This window comes from Carassius auratus, unplaced genomic scaffold (assembly GCF_003368295.1).
Source record: "Carassius auratus strain Wakin unplaced genomic scaffold, ASM336829v1 scaf_tig00024495, whole genome shotgun sequence".
NCBI classification, from domain to species: Eukaryota; Metazoa; Chordata; class Actinopteri; order Cypriniformes; family Cyprinidae; genus Carassius; species Carassius auratus.
In genome coordinates, this window is record NW_020525351.1 from 23,871 (window position 1) to 47,297 (window position 23,427).

The 23,427-nt window shown below is 43.0% G+C and overlaps 2 protein-coding genes and 1 long non-coding RNA gene across 3 annotated transcripts; all 3 read left to right on the forward strand.

The window, feature by feature from the left end:
• The first annotated feature begins 6,530 nt into the window (after positions 1-6,530).
• On the forward strand, positions 6,531-9,746 carry LOC113078177 (E3 ubiquitin/ISG15 ligase TRIM25-like). The gene is made up of 3 exons (XM_026250490.1): positions 6,531-7,196; positions 9,145-9,240; positions 9,320-9,746. Exons 1-3 carry the CDS (start codon positions 6,624-6,626, stop codon positions 9,566-9,568), a joined length of 918 nt encoding a protein of 305 aa, XP_026106275.1. The 5' UTR covers positions 6,531-6,623; the 3' UTR covers positions 9,569-9,746.
• A 339-nt stretch (positions 9,747-10,085) lies between these two features.
• Positions 10,086-11,018, forward strand: LOC113078178 (uncharacterized). Its single transcript, XR_003281466.1, has 3 exons — positions 10,086-10,159; positions 10,300-10,347; positions 10,558-11,018. It is a non-coding gene; the product is annotated as an uncharacterized LOC113078178 (long non-coding RNA).
• A 4,181-nt stretch (positions 11,019-15,199) lies between these two features.
• On the forward strand, positions 15,200-21,461 carry LOC113078176 (ankyrin repeat domain-containing protein 50-like). The gene is made up of 3 exons (XM_026250489.1): positions 15,200-15,384; positions 17,106-17,836; positions 20,507-21,461. Exons 2-3 carry the CDS (start codon positions 17,376-17,378, stop codon positions 20,763-20,765), a joined length of 720 nt encoding a protein of 239 aa, XP_026106274.1. The 5' UTR covers positions 15,200-15,384; positions 17,106-17,375; the 3' UTR covers positions 20,766-21,461.
• Positions 21,462-23,427: the final 1,966 nt, after the last annotated feature.

Genomic DNA, 23,427 nt, shown 5'->3' on the forward strand with positions numbered 1-23,427 from the left:
GAGGACCGCGAGAGGTTCCGGGGCTGGTTCGATCGGGAGGTTCGCGCTGAGGCCGCCGGGCCGCCCGCCATGCACCTGCCACTGCACAAGATGGGGGCCCAGGATGATCCGGAGGCCTTCCTGGAACTTTTTGAGAAGGCAGCCGAGGCCTGCGGGTGGCCCCGTGAGCAGTGGCCGGTGCGCCTCATTCCCCTGCTCTCCGGCGAGGCCCAGGTGGCCGCACAACAACTTCCAGTGGCGAACCTACTGGTCTTCGACGACCTGAAGAGGGCCATCCTCCAGCGGGTCGGCCGATCGCCCGAACAACACCAACAACGCTTCCGCTCCCTGGACTTGGGCGAGGCCGGCCGACCCTTCGCGTTGGCCCAACAGCTCCGGGACTCTTGCCGCAAGTGGCTACTGGCCGAGGGAAGCGACGTGGAGCGTGTCGTCGATCTGGTGGTGCTGGAGCAGTTCATCACTCGGCTCCCCAAGAAGACGGCCGAGTGGGTCCAGTGCCACCGCCCCGCGTCGCTGGAATCGGCCATCCACCTGGCGGAGGACCACATGGTGGCGTGCCCAGGGGTCGGCACACCCCCACCTACTAACTCTCTCTCCCCTTCTCTCTCTCCCCCTTCTCTCTCTCGCCCTGTCCCTCTCCCTAGGTCCCGTCCACCTGGCCCTCCTCGTGTCCCGCCCCGGGGGTGGAGCGAGATGGACCAAGGCCGCTTCGCGAATACAAGGGCCCCGCCCAGGGGGGCGGGCCTCGGGGCTGCGGGAGGGGACAGTACTTCCGTCTCTCTGCTCTCTCCACGCCAATTCCCCTCTCCACTCCCTGCCATTGGGGCGGTGGGTAGGTCTGGGCTGCCTGTTGGCGTTGCGGGGACCCGGAGCATTTCGTGGACAGGTGTCCAGTGATGGAGGTGGAGATGATGGTCCGGGTCCCGGACGACCCACGGGCCACCCCCGGTCAGGCTGGCGAGTACCAAATACCCGTGAGTATCAAGGGGGGTACATATCCGGCCTTGGTGGATTCAGGATGTAACCAAACCTCAATCCATCAAAGCCTGGTTCAACCGGGGGCATTGGATACAAGCCGCGTGGTTAAGGTGCGGTGTGTACACGGGGATGTGGTGGAATATCCGGTCGTCCCAATTTGGATTCAATTTCGGGGACAAAAACATAGTGTGGAGGTGGCAGTTAGTCCCCACCTCCGGCATCCAGTAATTTTGGGGACGAATTGGCCCGCGTTTACGGTTTTATTGGGGTCGTTATGTGCGGATGCCTCTTGGGGAAATAAGGCACGGAAGGAGACCGCGGCGGGTGCAGGTGGGGTAAACTGAGCCAGGACCGCTGGGGCCGGCTTCAGGGGAACCGAGCGGAATCGGGAGACTAACTCTCTCGGAGCACGATGACTTTCCCCTGGAGCAGTCTCAGGATGAGACGCTAAAACATGCGTTCCAACAGGTCCGCACCATCGATTGCCAGCTTCTCCGACCGGCCCTTCCGCTCTCCTATCCCTATTTTGCCATTTTAAAAGACCGGTTGTATCGAGTGACCCAAGACGCTCAGACAAAAGTAAAAACAACCCAGTTGTTAGTTCCAAAGAGCCGCAGGGAAATGCTTTTCCATGCGGCTCATTCTAATCCTATGGCGGGCCATTTGGGACAGGCAGCCACACTAAATCGCCTCATGACCCGATTCTTCTGGCCGGGCATTCATGACAACGTGCGCAGGTGGCGCGCGTCTTGTCCGGAATGTCAGTTGGTGAACCCACCGGCCGCCCCAAAAGCGCCGTTGCGCCCTCTCCCATTAATGCAGGCCCCCTTCGAAAGAATTGGTATGGACCACATCGGGCCATTAGAGCGATCGGCACGAGGACATCGCTTTGCATTAGTCATAGTTGATTATGCAACACGATATCCTGAAGCAGTGGCCCTCCGCAACATTTCCGCTAAAAGTGTTGCAGATGCCCTGTTTCGTCTTATCTCCCGGGTGGGGGTTCCGAAAGAAATCCTTACTGATCAAGGCACGGCGTTTATGTCACGTACGCTACGCGAACTATATGGATTGTTGGGCATTAAGTCGATTCGAAACGAGCGTCTATCACCCACAAACGGACGGCCCTGGTCGAACGATTTAATCGCACTCTTAAATCCATGATCCGTAAGTTCGTTCAGGAAGACGCCAAAAATTGGGATCGGTGGCTAGAGCCCTTGTTATTCGCTGTGCGAGAGGTCCCACAAGCCTCCACGGGGTTTTTCCCCCTTCGAGCTTCTCTATGGACGCCAGCCCCGGGGGGTGCTTGACGTTCTGAGAGAAACTTGGGAGGAGGGACCATCTCAGGGCAAAAACGAAATTCAATACGTACTGGACTTGAGAACAAAACTCCACACATTGGGGCGGCTATCAAGGGAGAATTTGTTACAAGCCCAGGACCGCCAGAGTCAGCTGTATAACAGGGGAACTAGGTTACGCAAATTTGCTCCGGGAGAGAAAGTACTTGTATTACTCCCAACGTCGAGCTCTAAATTATTGGCTAAGTGGCAGGGGCCGTTTGAGGTCGCACGCCAAGTCGGGGATCTCGATTATGAGGGTAATACGGTCCGATAGGAACGGGTCGCATCAGGTTTACCATCTCAATCTCCTTAAAAAATGGAATGAGGCGGAATCAGTGATGTTGGCAACGGTGATTGGGGGGGAGGATGATCTCGGGCCAGAGGCGAATCTCAAACCACAATCCCTCGCCCTGGCTCCAGGTGGAGATCACCTCTCGCCGTGCCAACTCACTGATTTAACGAAGTTACAGGCAGATTTTGCCGATGTCTTTTCGCCCCTATCGGGCCGTACTAACCTAATTCAGCACCATATCGAGACCGAGCCGGGCGTGGTAGTTCGCAGCCGGCCGTATTGTTTACCTGAGCACAAGAAACAAGTAGTTCAGGCTGAATTAGGCGCTATGCTTGACATGGGGGTAATAGAAGAATCCAACAGTAACTGGGCGAGCCCGATAGTTTTAGTTCCGAAACGGATGGCTCAGTCCGGTTCTGTGTGGATTATCGCAAGGTGAATGCTGTGTCGAAGTTCGACGCGTATCCAATGCCGCGGGTTGACGAGTTGCTTGATCGGTTAGGCACGGCTCGCTTTTATTCGACATTGAACTTAACGAAGGGTTATTGGCAGATCCCCTTGTCTCCATTATCCGAGAAAAAACAGCTTTCACAACGCTGTTTGGTTTACACCAATTTGTTACCCTTCCCTTTGGCTTGTTCGGGGCGCCTGCAACCTTTCAGCGCCTCAGGGATAGAATCTTGCGGCCCCATGCGGCATATGCGGCTGCCTACCTGGATGATATCATTATATTCAGTAATGATTGGCAGAGGCATATGCAGCATCCGAGGGCTGTTCTGAGGTCGCTGAGAGGAGCGGGCCTCATGGCCAACCCAAAGAAGTGTGCGATTGGGCGAGTGGAAGTAAGGTATCTGGGCTTCCACTTGGGGCATGGACAGGTGCGTCCCCAAATTGATAAGACAGCCGCTATTGCGACCTGCCCACGTCCCAAGACCAAAAAGGAGGTGAGGCAGTTCTTGGGGCTGGCGGGATATTATAGGCGGTTTATTCCTAATTATTCGGACCTCACCAGCCCCTTGACTGACCTCACTAAAAAGGAGGTGCCAGATACGGTCCAGTGGACGGAGCCGTGTCAGCAGGCTTTTACCCAGGTCAAGGCTGCTCTATGTGGCGGGCCGTTATTACACTCTCCTGACTTTTCTCTCCCTTTTCTGTTGCAGACAGACGCGTCGGACAGGGGGCTGGGGGCGGTCCTGTCCCAGGAGAATAGAGGGGGAGGAACGGCCGGTGCTGTACATTAGCCGCAAAGCTCTCAAAGAGAGAGGCTAAGTACAGCACCATTTGAAAAGAGTGCCTGGCCATCAGGTGGGCTGTCCTCACCCTCCGCTATTATCTCCTGGGACGGGAGTTCACCCTCTGTTCAGACCACGCTCCGCTGCAGTGGCTCCACCGCATGAAGGATACCGACGCGCGGGATCACTCGATGGTATCTAGCTCTTCAGCCTTTTAAATTCAAGGTGGTCCACAGGCCGGTTGTTCAGATGGCGGTGGCTGACTTCCTCTCCAGAAATGGGGAAGGGGGGGCTGCAGGCCGGAAGGCTCCCCGGCCTGAGTTGGGCGGTGGGGGTATGTGGCAGGGGGGGCGTGGTTTAGCGAAGTCTGCAGCGGGGAGAGAGGATCAGGAGTGGTTTGGGCAGAAATTATTATCACCTGTTTCTTGTTCTAGTAATTGGCGTGGAGAGGGTATAAAACGCCAGGAGAGACGGAAGCAAGTGAGAGAGAGTGGGACTGCTGGCGGAAGCCGAGACCGGAAACCGGAAGCCGGAAAGCGAAAGCACCGAGTGAACGCAGCAAAATAGAAGTCACCATATGGTGTTAGAAAAACTTTTGTTTTATTTTTGTTAATAAATTTACGTCAGCAGTCCAGCCGACCCCTTGTGCTCTTCCTTACCCACACGAACTCACAACACACACACTTACTGTTCCTGAATCTTTCACGGAGTGGAAAGGCAAAGGATTCATGGTGGGCGAGGTCACATGTTCACTGAAGTGCAGGAGACGGCTATTGTGAATTTGGTTTTGGCCAATAATGCTATTACAATCTGTGAAATACACAACCATATCCTTAATGATGCCACAATTTTTGCGAACATAAATGCTGTGAGTGCCCTCAACAATACATTGCGTCCTCCAGAAAAATCGAATGAGCATGAAACAGCTGTACAGGGTCCCTTTTGAAATGAACTGTGACAGAGTCAAGAATCTTCGACATGACTTTGTGAGTGTATGCATTTCTCCAATATATCAGACTTGCACCTACAACACATGTGGAGACATTGATGCTGCCTCCATCCAAGGTCGGATACGCCATACAAGAAGGTTCTTTCCCTGGTGTCTGGAAAGAGAGAATATAGCATGTGACGTGGATGACGTTTGTTGGCCGGACCCAGCCCGGAGGAGAGATGGGGCTAGATACACCCAACCATCTCCACATGCAAGCACACACATTATGTTTGGTTTTACACCACATGCTACAACACTACATATTCTTTTGTTCGTTTTTTCTTTTCAAACGGTGTACACTAATACTACATGTACAACCACAAAGAGCAAAAACATAAAAACATAAATAAAATTTTTCAATTTTACTTTTGTTTTTACTTATATATTCAACAGCTCTCTACCGATTACATTCAATCATGTACATGTGAGCTTTTAAAAGAAAGAGCTTTAGGTTTTGAATAACAGTGTGCATATGACACAATCAAAAATATAACATTATGGTAACATTCTCATCCAGAACATGATATACCGGTTCAGGCTAACGGCCAACACACACAAGACAACTATCTCCACCATCGTATTTGCTAATGTACGCTCTTCCATCATTTCGTCAACTCTTCGTGCACCCCGGGAAGAAAGGTACTGGGGCTGGTTGTGGTTTAGAGTATTGTATACCCGCAAACGTTTGGGACAGAGTTGGGGAGTCCACTCCAACCCAATGCTCTTGTCTGCCCGGGCAAGCACAGCTGCAATTCCAGTGTCTGCCTCAGACTGAAACTCAGCTCCCATGGGGACTGGTTCAGATGAATCTAGCCCACCCTTCAATTCTGAGAGTGACACCTCATCTTCTTCACGAGCACCAAATGAAAAAACTCTCAAACTCATCTGGAAGCTCTAATGGGAGGCATGACACATATTCCCTCTATTGTGCATTACATTTGATTTCACTTTATTATTGCATTTTAAAGTAATGTTGGTAGCACTTTATTTTACAGTCCTGTTCCTCGTGTACATACTATGTACTTACTATAGTAATTCCAATAACTATGTAATAACTAGATACTAACCGTGAACCTACCCCTAAACCTAACCCTACCCCATGTAGTTACCTTGTATTACCAGAACTTTCTTAGATAAATACACTGTAAGTACACGTACTGTCAAATAAAGTGCAACCGTAATGTTGCTTCTTGTTTTTGTTTTATATTATATTTTCTGTGTTTACTGCATTATTCTAATGCCACGTGTGTTGTTTTATTATGTTTTGTGCACCAAACTAATTATGCACTAAAAAAAAGTATTTTTCAAAATCACGAATTAAAGAAAGATTATTTGGATTAGAAAATGCTATTTTTCATATTCGATTAAATTTACTTGCTGCTCCTTTGTATTTTTGTCGTTGAGGAACATCTGAGTAAAAATCGTTTTGAAGTAAAAATCCAGTGTGTCTGAAAGGCCATCAACATATTTCTACAGTGAATTTCTGGCATCCACAGCTGATAATGTTTTTCTGCAGTAACATACTGTATATATACAGGATTAGTTTTTACAGTGCATGATAGTAAAAATTGTGTGCACAGTATGTTTTTAACACCTGACACAAGACACAGAGATCCTGCACATCTAACAGACTGCAGGAACATGAAGGGGTTAAAATATGAGAGAATGTGCAGAAAAACACGTGACTCAGACACAGAACCAGGAAGCAGGAATCGCCTGATTTCAGGGAAAGAGAAACTGAAGTGTAGTTGAGCTGTTGTGTGTTTGTGTCTCTGTATTCAAGCAGTAAAATGGCAGAAGCCAGATTTTCTCAGGATGAGTTCTTGTGTCCAGTGTGTCTGGATCTGCTGAAGGATCCAGTGACCACTTCCTGTGGACACAGTTACTGTAAGATCTGTATTACAGACTGCTGGGATCAGGAGGATCAGAAGAGAGTCTACAGCTGTCCTCAGTGCAGACAGACCTTCAGTCCAAGACCTGCTTTATCTAGAAACACCATGCTGACTGAAGTGGTGGAGAAACTGAAGAAGACCAGACTCTCTGATGACTGTTACGCTGGAGCTGGAGATGTGCAGTGTGACGTCTGTACTGGAAGAAAATACAGAGCCGTCAAGTCCTGTCTGGTGTGTCTGAACTCTTACTGTCAGAATCACCTCCAACAACATGAGAGTTTCTTTAGAGGAAAGAGACACAATCTGACTGAAGCCACTGGACGACTGCAGGAGATGATCTGCCAGAAACATGAGAAGATCCTCGAGGTTTTCTGTCGCACTGATCAGAAATGTATATGTATGATGTGTACAGTTATTGAACATAAAAACCACGACATTGTATCAGCTGCAGATCAGAGGACAGAGAAACAGGTATTTAACACTAGACACTGATCAAATATTGCTGACACATAGCAGCAGAAATGAACAGTAGTTGCTAGAAAGTTTAACTGTTTGCTGAAGATGGACCATAAACATCAACACAATCTTTCTTAAAATGAGCCTTGATTATACTATTCACCTGTTCTGTGACTAAGTATATATATCCATCTGTCAAAATGCAAGCTCTGTTACGCAGCAGAAACACTGTCAGTGTGAAGCTCTACGTCTGTGTCAGTTTAACTGTTATAATGGTGGTGGTGATCCATCTGAGATGAATAATTACCGTCCGATTTCAAGGTTGTCAGTGATGGCAAAAGTACTTGAATCTTTTATAAATGATCAAGTAAAACAGTTTATAACTGAAAATTATTTTTTTTAATGAATTTCAATCAGGCTTTAGATCAGGTCACAGTAGTATAACTGCAGCTGGTCACTAATGATATTATTAAATGTTTGGATAGTAAACATCACTGTGCAGCTTTATTTGTAGATCTCTCCAAAGCATTTCATTCTGTGGATCATAAACTACTGTTGCAGAGACTCAGTTGTGTGGGTTTTAGTGAAACAGCTCTAAATTGGTTTAATAATTACTAATTTGAAAGAACTAAATGTGACTCAGTTGAAAATTTTATATCTGCAGAACAAACAATTAAAAAAGGTGTTCCACAGGGTTCTGTTTTAGCACCAATTTTATTTTCTATTTATATAAATGACATAGGTTGTGGGATAACCCCAGCTAGAATTCATCTAAATGCTGATGACACAATCATTTACACAGCAGCACATTCTTTGAACCAAGCCATGGAGTTTCTGAAAGATTATTTTCTGTCTTTGCAACTGTCATTGTCAAATTTGAAACTGGTTTAAAACACACACACACACACACACAATTATATGCTTTTCACCCGTAGTTCCATTAAAGCAGATTGCCTGATTTTAACTTTAGAAGGGGACTGTATAGAAAGAGTAAATTGTTATAAATACTCAGGCATATGGCTAGATGAAAAATTAGGTTTTAATGTACATATTGAAAAGACTTAGACCAAAACTGGGTTTCCTCTTTCGTTTAAAGAAATGTTTTCCTTTAGAAGCAAGAACGAGAATTATTCAAAAGTTGTTTCCTCTCCGTATTAGATTACGGTGATGTGATTTATATGCATGTAAGTTCATCTTCTCTAAAAAGTTAGATTGTGTATACCATGCTGCCTTGCACTTTGTGACGAGTGCCTCTTCACGCACTCATCATTGTACCTTGTACGAATTGGTGGGTTGGACTTCTTTGTTTCAAAGGAGAAAAATACACATGCTGATGTTTATTGCTAAGGCATTGTTAGGAAAACTACCAATTTATATTTGTCGTCTTTTATCGTATTACACCTGTACTTAAAGCTCTGGATCTAGAGTTAAATTGCTTTTAAAGGTACGTTCAGAGCTTGGTAAAACTGCCTTCTCTTGCTATGCTCCCTGGTTATGGAAGGAGCTGCAGAGTATAATAATGATAGAAGCACTCCCCTCTTTAAAAGTTTTTAAAAATCTCTTATTGACCAATTTAAGGGAAACGTGTGTATGTTTGGTTAAGTAGTTTTTGTTGTTATTTTGAGTGCTGGACAATATTTTATGAAAGATTCTGAGTTTTATGTTTGTTGTTTATGTGAAACTTTCTGTGCTGCCATCTTGGCCAGGACTCGCTGGAAGAAGAGATTTTATATCTCAATGGGACTATCCTGGTAAAATAAAGGATAAATAAAAAATAAAATAAATAATACTTACACTTAGAGTAATTTATGCTGATATGATGATTGTAACTCATCATCACTTCTGGAGATTGAACCTACAGCTGTTAGTTATCAGCTCCTCTTTTACTGGATTGATCTGTTCTCATGATGATTTAGTGTCAGTAGTTTTCTGTGAGATTGACGATCATCTGTTTGTCCTGCAGAAGCAGCTGAAGGAGACTCAGAAGACGCTCCAGCAGAGAATCCAGCAGAGAGAGAAAGATCTCCAGCAGCTGAGAGAGACTGTGGAGTCTCATAAGGTGAGTCTGGAGAAGAAGAGAAGTTTGTCTCCGTCTCAGTTCAGACTCACTGAAGCTGAATCACTGTGTGTCCTAACAGCGCTCTGCACAGACAGCAGTGGAGGACAGTGAGAGGATCTTTACTGAGCTCATCCGCTCCATTGAGAGAAGCCGCTCTGAGCTGATACGACTGATCAGAGATCAGGAAAAGACTGCAGTGAGTCGAGCTGAAGAACGACTGGAGAAACTGGAGCAGGAGATCAATGATCTGAGGAGGAGAGACGCTGAGCTGGAGCAGCTTTCACACACACAGGATCACATCCAGTTCCTGCAGGTAACACACATCTAGAAGAACAGGATCATAGTGGACTTGAGCAGATCCTGCTGTGACAGAGACTCACAGAGAAACAGTTCATGAGTGTCTTATTATATAATCATCAGTCAGACTCTCATCTGATCATCTTCTTCTGAAAGAGACGCCGCTTACAAATGGCTTTCAAGTCCGGGTCTCTAACCACTCTTAAGTGGTCAATCTGATCAAAAACTTTGAGCTGCTTTTCCTGAGCAAATCTACTCAACTCTACAATGAATCTCCATTGATGTGCTTGAGCTGTTAGAAATGAATCTGTAGCTCTAATGTGATTAAATGAATATGAGAAGAATGAAGCTGATGTTGTGAAAGTGCTGGATTGAGGAGAGTTACTAAAGATCAAATCTGATGTTCCTGAAGGTTATTGAGTGAAGTGTGGAGCTGATGAGTTTGATTTCTGTTTTCTGTAGAGTTTACAGTCTCTCTCAGCACCTCCTGAATCTACAGATGTAAATGATGATCTCTTCAGTTCTCTCTTCTCTTCTGATGATCTGAGAGAATCTGTCCATCAGCTGAGAGACAAACTGGAGGATTTCTGCAAAGAGCAGCTCAAGAAGATCTCAGACAGAGGTAAAGTCCTGGAGATTCATCTGCTCTCAGAAACCAGTCCATCATCATCTCATATCATGGAGAACATCATATTAGAAATGTGTTAGGAATAGATACAGGATCATGAGAATCACACTGTTCATGTCTGTTGATTTCCACAGTCACATTCACCAGCATTGATCTCTGGACCAGGAACGACTTCCTACAATGTAAGTCAGTAAGAAAACCAGCAGAAAAACTCTCTGAGAGTCTTCATGTTCTTCCTGTAGAAGGAGAAAGAAGAGTTTTATAACTGATGATGTAAATGATGATGTGCACAGATATCTGTTCATCTGTACTGAGACACTGATGATACACTGAACATGAAAAGATCAAACAGATTCATAATTCCTGATTCTGATGTGTTTTATCTCCATCAGATTCCCATCAGTTCACTCTGGATCTGAACACAGTGAATAATTACCTCCGTTTGTCTGAGAACAACAGAGTGATTACTGACACTGGTACAGATCAGTCGTATCCTGATCATCCAGACAGATTTGATGATGTGTGTCAGGTGTTGTGTAGAGAGAGTGTGTGTGGACGCTGTTACTGGGAGATTGAGTGGAGTGGTTTATTTGGTGTGTGTATATCAGTGTCATATAAGAGCATCAGCAGGAAGGGACGGGGTAAAGAGTGTGTGTTTGGACGTAATGATCAGTCCTGGAGTTTGTGCTGCTTTTCCTCCAGTTACTCATTCAGACACAATAACATAAAGACTGATCTCCCTGTGAAGCCCATCAGCAGTAGAATAGGAGTGTTTGATGATGATGATGATGATAAGGAGGAGGAGGAGGAAGAGGAGGATGATGATGATGATGATAAGGAGGAGGAGGAGGAAGAGGAGGAGGAAGAGGAGGATGATGATGATGATGATAAGGAGGAGGAGGAGGAAGAGGAGGAGGAAGAGGAGGATGATGATGATGATGATAAGGAGGAGGAGGAGGAAGAGGAGGAGGATGATGATGATGATGTTGTCAGGAGAATAGGAGTGTTTGTGGATCACAGAGCAGGAACTCTGTCCTTCTTCAGCGTCTCTGACAAAATGAGCCTCATCCACACAGTCCAGACCACATTCACTCAGACGCTCTATCCTGGGTTTTGGATTAATCCTGGATCATCAGTGAAACTGTGTTGATGAATCAGAATAGACTGACGAGAGATTGTACCCATAATGCTTTGAGCTGCATGATGAATCAGTAACAGTGAGATGTTAAAGTCTCTTCTTCTCTTCTCTTTCTCTTTCTTCCTCCCTCTACAGAGTCTGCTGAGTGACCATGTGTTTCTGTGCTTTTATTTGTGTTGACTGAAATCAGTAATTTAGTTTTTAATGTAGTATCACAATTTAAATTTTTACTATCAAAATTAATTTTCATGTTCATAACTCACAAAAAGAGTGCATTTCTTTAGATTGTATAAGTAAGCAAGCTGGAATGCATGTGAATTCTTGCTGTGTAACGGATGAGACGGCTGGTGTTGGTCGTTCAGTGAGTGGACACACACACACACACACACACTCACACACATTTGTTACTTAACCCGTCTATATATAATGAGTGAGTAGGCCGCTGCTGTTAACACACACATTAATGCTTCTGGCCTTCAAATCCTCAAGTCTTTTCAGTGTGTTTATAAGCCAGTTCTCTAGATTAAAACAGTCGCTGTCAGTTCTGATCTATACTAATAAATTAAAGCAAAGAATAATGAATGCATTCACAGAACACAATGAATGAATGAATGCATTGATGGTTGCATGAAGAGCCTTTAACATCCATAGAACCTTTCCATTGCAAATAAAAAAAGGATTTTTTTCTTTTTTTTTTTTTTTTTTTTTACACTATAAGAAAAAATGGTTCTTCTATGACCTCACTGTGAAAACGTGTTTCTGGAGCCTTAGTTTTTAAGAGTGCATGAAATGACGTACATGAAATGACGTGACTGTTCAGACGGATGTGATTGTGGACGTGTCTCATCTTCTCTCCAGTCTCTAACAGACAGACAGAGAGACACTGGTCTCCATTACTGCTGCAGTGATTGTATTATCCTTCTATTTAATGGAATAAAAAAAAAAACAGCATGACTGAATGTGTTTCCTCTGCGGCTCTTAAAAGGTGATTCATGCTAATGTGTTTTAAAAAGTCTGTGCAGACAGTTCACTGAAGGCTGACACTGATCGATTCTGGTCAGACGTGTGGGACAATCCCATAACCACATTCCATTTTATAATTTTGCAAATGTAATGGGAATGTTACTTTTGAAAGTTCTCTGAACGTTTTGAAACAAGTAGTAAACTATCATTTTTGTGAAAATGGTTTGTAACATTCCAATGTAACAAATTAATGTTTTAAAAACGTTATGGAAACATTGTTTTCGAAATGTTTCTAAAACACTTAAATTTCCAGTTTTCTTCTTGTGATTATAACATTACTTAACAGTTACAAAATGTAACATTCTACTGACTTATTTTTTCCCCAATATGTAACAAATGTTATTTGAACGTTTATTTGTAATATTGTAAGCACATTAAAATATCCAGTTTTCTTGTCGTGATTAGAATGTTATTTAAAAGTTGCAAAAAGTTGTTTTAGAATGTTCATCAATAATGATAGTTTTAGAATGTTGATCTCAGAATGTTATAAGAACATATATCGAATATTAATAACATTTTAAGAATGTTCCGTAAACATTATTTTAAGAACGTTATCTTAACATTTATATAACTTTAAAAAAACAAACCTTTAGTGAAAGGTGTGAGAATGTTATCAGGGTTATTAAAGAACAGATACGTTTGAATGAATGGAAGTATGTTTGTTCATAACTTAAAAAGAACATTGATTGAACATTCTGAGAATGTTAGTCAGTTACAAAAGCATAAGTGCAGAATATCTTTAAAATTTGATTTATTTTTTTATTTTTTGTATACTAATATTCAGAATTTTTGGACTTGCATACTGATTTTTTTTTTTTTTTTTTGAGAAGCAGAATATCTACACACATCAGTGTAAACATCAATTTCTTAATCTGTGTCATTGATTTAGACTCTAAATATCCTTAAACCAAGCTGAGATTTCTTGAGAGAGTTTGTGTACGCCGGAGTGTGAGAGGGTTTGGGTGAGCAGTGACCCGACCTGTTAAACACGAGGGTAACTGTATGAGGTGTGATGCAGAAACTGTGTGTTCACTCTACTGTCAGAAGAACTTGAGCATGCTGTCTCCACACACTGATATAATCTGAACCGTCACAGTCAAAACAAGACAGAGTGTTCAGGGTGAAAGAGACGAATACTGCTGATAAGACTCAACACACACTTACACTTCACCACAGACCCTCAAACACACGCGTCTGGGGCGTCATGTACCTGCGTTCACCACAAGTTCTCAGTTATTTATCTAAAATATCAGTTTGGCTCAGACATTCCTTATAAAATTTCTCAAGAGAAATAAAACATGTTAGTTAACCCTGTAAAGTTTGTACAATCACACTTTTTAAATTATTTTTCCTCCTGTGAACATGGAGGAAAAAACAGCTCACTTTTATTCAGAGACTGAGTATGAACATGAATTTGCTACAGATGCTGATATTTATTAAATTAAACTCTGCTGCTTGTAAATCAGTGAGATGTTTCTAACAGTAGAGCAGATACTGATATAAACTGATGTAAATATGAGTCTGTGCTCTATATCTCTAGTAATGTGTCGAGATGTAAATGATCCGCACATATAACACAGTGATCGAGAGCTGAAGAAATCAAGGCTCCTCAGAAGATGTGAGATGTTCTGGAGGCTTGTGAAGATCATTCCTCCGCTGAGGAACAGTGAAAGTAAAGCTTCTGGAAATCAAGAATCAAGTAAAGCTGAGCTGCTTCAGTCCAGTAAGAGTTCATCTGGAGATATCACTGACCTTATTGATCATCATCATTCATTAAGAGGCATACAGTTTTTGTTTGCTCAGTTTGCAGGGCTGGTGACAGGACGGAGATGAGAGGTCAGCACACCGTTAACCTTTGACCTTGAAACTCCAGAGGTCAGAGTGATGACACAAACCCATCACCGGACACCAAACAGAGAGACAGAGAGAGATTGTGTGCGGTTCACGCGCGTCTTCATCCTCTGATTGACTGTAATTATTCTTCTCTTCATCTTCTGCTTTACCTGATTGGTAATTGTCCTTCATTTACATGTGATCATTATTATCATGCTCTTATCCACATCACACTAAGGTTTTTTTGTTTGTCACAGGCATCTGATGTGCTTTTTTGTTTGGAAATTGTCACTGTGATTTAAACACAAGCTTTAATGAGAAACACAAGCCATCTGAGGATCACAACAACAAACACACACACTTCTGCTCATCAAGGCTGCATTTATTTGATCAGAGATACAGAAAAAACTGTAATATTGTAAAATATTATTAACATTTAAAATAATGGGTTTCTATTTTTAATATAATTTTAAACTGTAATTTAATTCTGGGATGCACATCTGTATTTTCAGCATCATTACTCCAGGCTCCAGTGTCACATGATCTTCAGAAATCATGAAAATACTCCAGACCAGACCAGACCAGAATGGCATATAAAAAATTTTTTGTGTGTGTGTTGACTAATAATGACCTTTTCTGCATTTGATGATGGTAAAGCAGAATATCTTCACCAAACCCTGAGTGCTGAGTCCGTTCTGATCCACAAAGGACACAGATATTCTGCCACTAACACAAAGAGAGAAAATTACTGCAATTATCTCAATTCTTTTTTTGGGTTTGGCTGGCTGCGTTTCAGGGTTAGGTTTCACATAATGCAGAAACATCACCAGTGACAGTTTGTGGCGCAAATTATTTTTATTTTTGTATTTAAATACAATATTTTATGTATGTTTATGTACTTTTACAATGTTCTTTTTCTTTATTTCATTTGTATATAACAATTATTTAGGTTTGTATTGTTTGACGAACTACACCGTCAGCGTGCGTGTGTGTGACAGAACTACATCTCCCGTCATCCTCTGCTCATGCGTCATGCTCGATGGGCGGAGTCTCGGCTTCGGCGAGCGTCGGTCTGCGGGAGGAGCTCCACAGAACAAACCGACACCCAGCCCGAGTGGAAAATGTGAACGGAAGATTTGGGATTGGGAATTAACGACAGAAAACCGTCACGAGAGTGTTTCTCCGTGGATGAGATGTGATATCTGAGAGGACGGGCGCGCTGGAGGTGAGGCATTCATTACATATTTACCGCGTTCCGCTGAAGTTCCTCTCAGAGTCACCGCGTATACGCTGAACGCGAGTGACGCGACGCGACAAACTAGAACGCTCCCATTATGATCAACGCAACGCTTGCGACGCCGACAGCAGGAGCGTTCTAGTGTTGACGCGTCGCGTCGCTCTCGCTCAAACTAAACGGGCTGTTTCAGTCAGAATAACCGTTAAAATAACCGTCACGATTCAAATAAACGTTTTTAAATGTCTCCTGGATGGATCCCGGGAGCGCGCGTGGCGTGTGTGTGTGTGTGTGTGTGTGTGTGGGTGCTCAGAGTCTTTGTCACCCGGGACGGGCGGAGCTCGGGTTTGGTGTGAGTGACCCGTGGGTTGTTTTGTCGTGTTCTGGTGGGTGTTTGAGCTGCTTTGGATCGATGGGTGTTTAAAGATCCGTTTGAAGCCTCGCGGAGCTGAGATTCACTCGACCCTCACAGTAATTTAACTCTGATGACCAAAGTTTCCGATTAAAACAACAGCGACTACAGGACGTTATTCTCACAACAAACTCCGCTAGCGCATAACTCTACTGTTCCCAGAAAGTAAAGAAAACTGACAGATTATAAAACTTACACTCAAATACTGTTTTAGAGAGATCTCATATTATTATTTTACTGTAGCAGCTGTGGTGATCAGGCTTCGTTGGGTTTATTATTTGTCGACAGCCATGAATTATCATTTTTGCGTTAGCAAGATCTGGCTGTGTGTCAAACCCTACTCAGCGTTTTTGGGCTATTTTAAATCTTTAAACATTTTTGGGGCATCATAAGATCCATTGAGAATCACAAGTAGTTAATTAATTGCCAATAATTTGGGGGCTTAATTAGAAAATCAACAAAATGTTTGGGGTTTTGTAAGATCTTTTATTAACACCAATGTTTGGAGGCATCAAAACATCATTGTTAACCACTAATCATTTTTGGTGCATAAAAGTGTAAATCATTGTGAATCCACAACATCTTAGGACATCAGATGTAGCTTATATTCTAAAGGTGATACAAGAGGCATCTTTTTGAGCAGTGCTGCCGGGTGATGTTTCTTGGGCACTTTCCAAATTGAGAACGGCAACACATTTCCATCTGCATACTTAAGATTTGTTGGCCATTCTCAAGGGGAAAGTGCCCCAGTAACCTCACACCTTACCCTCGGTATCACCACTTTAATATTCCCTAAAAGGTTGCTGACTCACGAGCTGTGCTTGATTCCTCTGCTCTTCTTCACTGTTTGTGTGTCTGCTCACAGTTGGCTCAGTATTTGCATGTGTTTCAGTGGTTCGTTGCTCTTTTGAATGTTGGCCGCAATGCTTGTTTATGTAGTGCCAGAGATGCTGTCTAGGTAGGGCAGCTCATCCGAAGGAACCTGTGATGCTCTAAAATGGGTCTAAAGTCAACATGACTCTCTGTTTACAATCTGTTTCGCTGGATACATGTGCATTGATTGTCTATGAGGAAACTATTGGTTGATGAAGAATGAATCTATATGAATGTGAGTGATAAATTAGAATGGATTGATGACATTTTTTAGGTATTTTTGTTTATGTACATTTGAATCGAACCCATGACTATTGTGTTGCTAGCACAAAGTTTGAGCTGATTGTTCACTATAACTTCTTAGAAGTAAACCGAGTGAATTGTGATTACATGTTGTCTTTAATGTCGACTGTGGTGTTTGTTTCAGGGTGTTTCATCAGTCTGTATAATGACAAACACTGTGATCTCAGAGACACGGATGGATTTGACAGAGACCTCGCTGTGTAGGCTCTGAGGATTAAACCCCATCACCTTCAGAGTCCAGTTCTGCTGTCCACTGGTCCTCTGTGTTGATCGAAGGGAGGAAGGGTCACTCAGACTCACCGTGATGATGAACGGGTGTCTACACAGACGCCCTCTCAGGGTTTGAGCATGCCCGGTAACATCTGAACGCCTCTCGACCCGCAGGACACCGATCATGGCCCAAACCAGCCTGCTGCAGGGCAAACGCTTCTACTGCCGCGAGTGGGTCTTCCACAAGATCCAGCACTGCCTTCAGGAGAAGACCAGCAACCTCAGCGCCCCGGGGACCTCAGAGACGCTCAACCCCGTCAGCGGGGCGGGGAAGGGCGGCTCCTGGGGGGTCCTGCTGGTCGGCGGTCCCGGGAGCGGGAAGACTGCTCTGTGTACGGAGTTACTGTGGCCCAGTTCGGTTCACGGCGTCCAGCGAGGTCTGCATCAGCACTGTCTGGGCTTCCACTTCTGCCGGGCCGAGGACTCGGACACACTGTGTGTGAGCGGCTTCATCCGTGGACTGGTGTCTCAGATTCTGCGGTCGGGACTCGTGCCGGAGTACGAGGAGAGAGTGAGAGAGCCGGCGGTCCAGAGCGCACTACAGCCGGGAGAGATCGAGAGAAACCCTGCTGAGACGTTCAAGAGGTGAGCAGCATTCGTTCGAGATCTTTCACTCACAGCTTCAGGTGACGTGGTGTAGTGGTTTATTAATGAACTTCTGTACCATCATCATGTCTCTGATCCAGACACTGAAGCTCTGGTTACTCCAGAAGTAGAGCGCTGTGATACAAACAATAAAATAAATTGTTAAATTTCAAGTTACAAGATTTCATTTTGACAAGCATTTTGTACTAAAATGTTATTTAACCATTTAAAAGGAATTGTGAAAAATCATCAAATTAATTTATATGAAATTTTTCCCCTGAATATTTTTCTTTTCTGACTGTTGACAGTATTTTCTGATTTACGGTGAGATAAAACGAGTAAAATCCTTTTCTAATAAGTCAGCAAAATCAGATCTTTGAACCTGGTTTTATTCAATGTTGACATCTCTGTTATTGAAATTTATGCAAAATAGTGCGTATTTAATTAGATAATGTCTCATTTGCATATATAAACATAACATTTCAGAAACTTGTGTGCAAACTGTGATTAATCATCGGGTGAAAGTATATTGGTATTTATTAGTTAAAATATTTACAGGATTCACTTGTGCTGTTATGACTTAAATTTATATTTTAAAATTATAAATAGTAATATATTTCTGTCATAATGTCTTAAAGTTAAACCAGACGTTTGATCTTGCATTAGTAGTGAAGACATGAGTTTCTCTGTGTATTTTTATTTATTTTTTCTTAAATGGAAAGGCTGTTGAAGAAAAAAGTAAGAGCGTTTATTTGAAATAGAAATCTTTTGTAACTTTATAAATGTCTTTACTGTCACTTGTGATCAGTTTAACTTATCCTTGATGAATGGAAAGGATTGTTTTAAGTCCAGGTTGGGTTGTCGTGTTGTTTCACAGGGTTTTGTCTGAAGGCTGATCTTCCAGACCTCAGATGAGGAAGTGTTGTGTTAATGATGGTAAACTGAAGCCCATCGATCAGGTCTGTGTGTGACTGCGGTCAGCAGTCGAGTGAAGTGCTTTCACCACTGATCACTCATTACACGACATCTCCAAACATCACAACATGTCAAGAACAGAATAGTAATAGTATGTGACCGCTGTGTCTGTGTGCACCAAACACTGATCTAAAGCAGGATCTGTTCACTGGCTCCAGGACAGACAGGGTTTATTAGGGACTGGTCGTGTGTGTAACTAATGAAGGATGAACAGAGAGGAGCTCAGTCCGTCTCTGCCCTTCTCTGAGAGATGATTCAGCAGTTTGTAGTCAGTGGTTCAGACTCTGTGTCTCTCTCCCTCTCTCAGTCTCTCTCTCTCTCTCTCTCTCGCTCGCTCTCGCTCTCCCTCCCTCTCTCTCTCTCTCTCAGTCTCTCTCTCTCTCTCTCTCTCTCTCAGTCTCTCTCTCTCTCTCTCTCTCTCTCTCTGAGTCGATGCTGATGTCGGTGCTCGGCTTGAGATTTAAGATTTGTTATATAGTGTATATTGCTTTATGTTATTATGATATTAAGGATTATGAAACCTGTAGGTTTTGTCCAGTTCAGAGCGATGTGAAGTGACGAGCCTGATTACTATTCAGAGATGTGTGTCTCTGCTGCAGTTTAATCATTCATGTCTCTGTTGTTCTGATTGACTGCCACCTGACAATCTGCGGAGTGTCTCTGCACCAGTGCATGCTGGGAGATTTGTCCACACACATGCACAAACACACTGTGTGTCTGAGCGACGCGCTGTTAATGTGTATGTCTCTGTGAACTGTGATGGCTCACATATACAGTATTTCAGTAATGGAGCAGTGATATGATGAGTGATCAGACACACACGTGCACATTAGTCGTGATTTTACTGCACAAATATCAGATTTAAAACAGTCAACCCCTCAGTCAGATGTGAGCAGAGATGATCGAGTCCATTAAACTGTGTGTGGTTATAATGAGAGAAACAAACAGGAAATGAGTGGACAAACACATGACTAAACAGACTCAGAGCTGATGAGAGAGAGTCATGAAAATGGTATTTATAAACCAGAATATCTCGGAAATGGAGCAGGTTCTGGAATCCCTGCTGTGTTAACATGTAAACTACACTGAAGCACACGTGACGCACGAGGAGGACATCCTTCATTTGAGAAAACTATCATTGTTTACACACACACACACACACACACACACACACACACACACACACACTAGAAGGATCTTCACTACAACTGCTCAAAATACTGTTTGATGAAGACTCGAACTTTGATGAAATTGTGACTAAAATATATGAAATAAAATATCAGTATTGCACGGAATAATTTACTTCTTGAAGGAATATAAATAACTAATAATTTGATTATTATTGTTGTTATTATACATTTTTTTATAATGTATATATTTATTTAAGGAATAACACAATTTTTCATCCACTCGCTGAATTTAAACAGTGCAGCACTTTGTTTGCTAAAATATTTAAACAAAATAATTCAAAACAATTCAACCATTAAAACAGAATCAAGAAAAATGAAAACTGAACATACAAAATGTGAAAAATAAATAAATAATAATAATAGAATTTTTGGAAAAAATAAATCTGATTTCTGAATTGCTAACAAATGACTCGCTGAAGGTTTTCTCTTTCGTGATTTTGATTTATTTTTTAAGTGTTATTTGAAAGTGACAGTGTGTGTGTGTGTGTGTGTGTGTGTGTCTCAGGTGTGTGCTGCTGCCGCTGCTGGGCTGTAAGGCTCCGTCTCAGGCTCTGTTTGTGTTGGTGGACTCAGTGGACGAGGGATGTTTGACCGGAGACAGAGATCAGAGGTCAGCAAACATCAGCGAGCTGCTGGCCGCTCATCACGAGCTCTTCCCACCGTGGCTTCTCCTCGTCCTCTCGGCTCGCCGGCAGAACAAACACATCACCAAACTCTTCACAGGTGACCCACCGCCTCTACCTCAACATCCCTTAAGTGTTTAACAATCAGATTATTACATGTACTTACATCACTCATCAGATCAAATCAGCATCAGATCTGAATTACAGACCTTCAGGGAGTCTGTTATTGTGTTACTTTGCATAAAAATCAATTATGTTACATAACTGGTTTCCTTTTTTGGGCTAATGCAGTATTGCAGTGTGTTCTTAATGTCTCTGAGAGCTAGAGAGTAAAGGCGTTGTTGTGTGAGTCAGTGGAGATCAGACTGGATGAGCTTCTCAAGCCTCCAGCAGGAAATCAGCAGCAGATGTGTGAATATTTCTAATGAGTGGAGAGACAGTGAGCGTGTGTTATGTGAGGACAGATCAGCGCTGCGGTTTGATTTGGGCCGTACAGATTCAGTCTGAAAGAAAACACATCACTGACAGAGTTCGATTCTCCTACTCTGACATTTCTACAAACCCCTTCTTTTTTATTTGAAATAAATATGAAACATCTTATAAGTTTTAAGTTTGTGCTTTGCTCATAAAGCATTCCAGAATATGAAGTTATTAAAGTGGAAACGTGCAGGTTGTGACATTTTGATCTTATTTGCAATATGAGTTATTTGTTGTTTTCTTGTTTGCTGTTTTTTTCCTCCTAACAAGATCTCATTCCTTTTCTCTCTGTGATTTACTTGCACCGCTGAATTATGTCATTTAAAGCGATAGGTCACCCAAAAATGAAAATATGCTCCCCATAAGGCCAATCCAGGATCAGGATGAGTTTGTTTCTTCATCAATGTAGCATAGTATCCGTGTCTCAGTAATGGAGAAGATAAAAGCTAAACAAATCCATCATTTAGATGTTTTTAACTCAAATATATTTATGTTTTTGCAGCTTACAGTAGTTTCACTAAATGCTGTTTCCTTCACTGTGGATTTGAGTTTCAGAAGTCGCAGTATGTTTTTATAAATCACTGACAATATAAGCCTATGCTTCTCTCTCTATTTCATCATTTTACACACATTGCAAACCTCAAGCTGATATTAATGTCACGCTGTTCAGTTGTGCAGGCATTTAGTGTTTCTGATGACATCACAGCTGTGAAGAAATTACGTGAGGATTTTTTAGTTGTTTGTGAACCTGTGTGTGTGTGTGTGTGTGTGTGTGTGTGTGTGCATGCGTGCGTGTACGTGTGTTTGTGTCAGTGAATGGTCTCAGCACAGAAACAGGCTGCAGGCTTTCAGAATCCAGGTCAGACTGTAGTAAAAATACACTGTGTGTGTGTGTGTGTGTGTGTGTGTGGTGGCTCACAGTAAACACACATGACCAGTAAACACTGACCTCAGCTCACTGACCAGAAGTTCAAACAAAATCCCGAAGTGGTTCGTGTCCAGCATTAAACCCCAGATGATTAACACCTGCTCAACGGTGTGCTTTCTGAATAACACGTTCCTGCTCTTATTGTCTGCTAATATAATGCTCCTGGAAGAGCAGGTCAAATACAGCGATGATCCTAACCGACAGAATCATGATTTCACACCGAGTGTTGGGTTTTACTCAGAAGTGGAGTAGACTGGAGGAAGGGTGCTGAAAATACAGTTATATTTGAACAGATATTCACATCGAAAACAGCTGTTTTAAACTTCAGACAGAGATGTTTAGAGACATGACGCGACAATTTGAGTGTTTCTGAAAGCGTTCAGTTGTGTTGAGCTGAAGATGTAAGAGACTGTTTGTGATCTTCATCACGTTATTCAGAGTCTGACCGAGACACTGCTGGAGAGGGTCAGAGGTCAGATTCACCCGGCTGTGTGACATGCACACACTTATTCATTAACACGTTTGACCGTTAGCAGTGTTTGGGTGTGAGGGTCAGGTCTCGGTGACCTCTGTGCCGTTCCCATGGTGACAGGGCCCCGGGGTCAAAGGTAATCTGGTGGGAAACATGTGCCACACTGCTACTGGTTTAAATGAGTTTGACACAATACCAGCATCTAATTTAAGATGAAATTAATTATTCTTAATTTGATATTTGAGCAGCACAACTGTGGTAAACATTGATAATAATCAGAAATGTTTCTTGAGTAGTAAATCAGTATATTATTATGATTTATTATGATTTCAAATAAGTTCCTCAATGGATTATATATGAAAATGATTATATTCGGTGGCTTCTCCTGCTTTTCTTAGTAAAATTTGGTGCAGGTTTTTTCAGGAAGTGATGATTTTGGTCTCTTTGACTCACTGGATGGAAACAGTGTGTATTCGCACGTTTCATGCCTTATTCCAGTTTTGTGCACAAGTTAAATTCGCAGCTTTGGATGGAAACCCGGCTTGAAATATGCTTTTGAATCACTCGTATGAAAATGGTTGATTTTCCACATGCAGTGCTGGGAATCACCACAGATCAGAAACACACACACACACAGGGCCCTTGTTCACAGGTGAAGTGTATATCTGCCCCCTGAGTGTCTCCTAAATCTCCAGATTTCTTGTTGTTGGTGACAGGCCAGACTCTCCAGCATGAGGTCTAGGAGTATTTGTGTGTGTGTGATCATAACCCATCATGCTGCAGATTGCTGATTCTGCCTCTATCTTCTGAAACACTGCACACATGTAACCTTGAGCTGGCAGATCATGAAGAGAGACGTCGTGTTAAACGACTGAAGTGCTGCTTGTTCTAGTGGCAGAACCTGAGGAAATGCATGCTTCATGTAG

What these genes read in the sequence shown, in the direction of transcription:
- LOC113078176 (XM_026250489.1), top strand. Translation starts at nt 17,376, where the DNA reads ATGGCCCAAACCAGCCTGCTGCAGGGCAAACGCTTCTACTGCCGCGAG. An exon ending in CCTGCTGAGACGTTCAAGAG is followed by an intron (nt 17,837 to 20,506) that starts GTGAGCAGCATT and finishes TGTGTGTCTCAG; the next exon opens with GTGTGTGCTGCTGCCGCTGC.
- LOC113078177 (XM_026250490.1), top strand. Translation starts at nt 6,624, where the DNA reads ATGGCAGAAGCCAGATTTTCTCAGGATGAGTTCTTGTGTCCAGTGTGT. An exon ending in ATCAGAGGACAGAGAAACAG is followed by an intron (nt 7,197 to 9,144) that starts GTATTTAACACT and finishes TTTGTCCTGCAG; the next exon opens with AAGCAGCTGAAGGAGACTCA. An exon ending in AGACTGTGGAGTCTCATAAG is followed by an intron (nt 9,241 to 9,319) that starts GTGAGTCTGGAG and finishes GTGTCCTAACAG; the next exon opens with CGCTCTGCACAGACAGCAGT.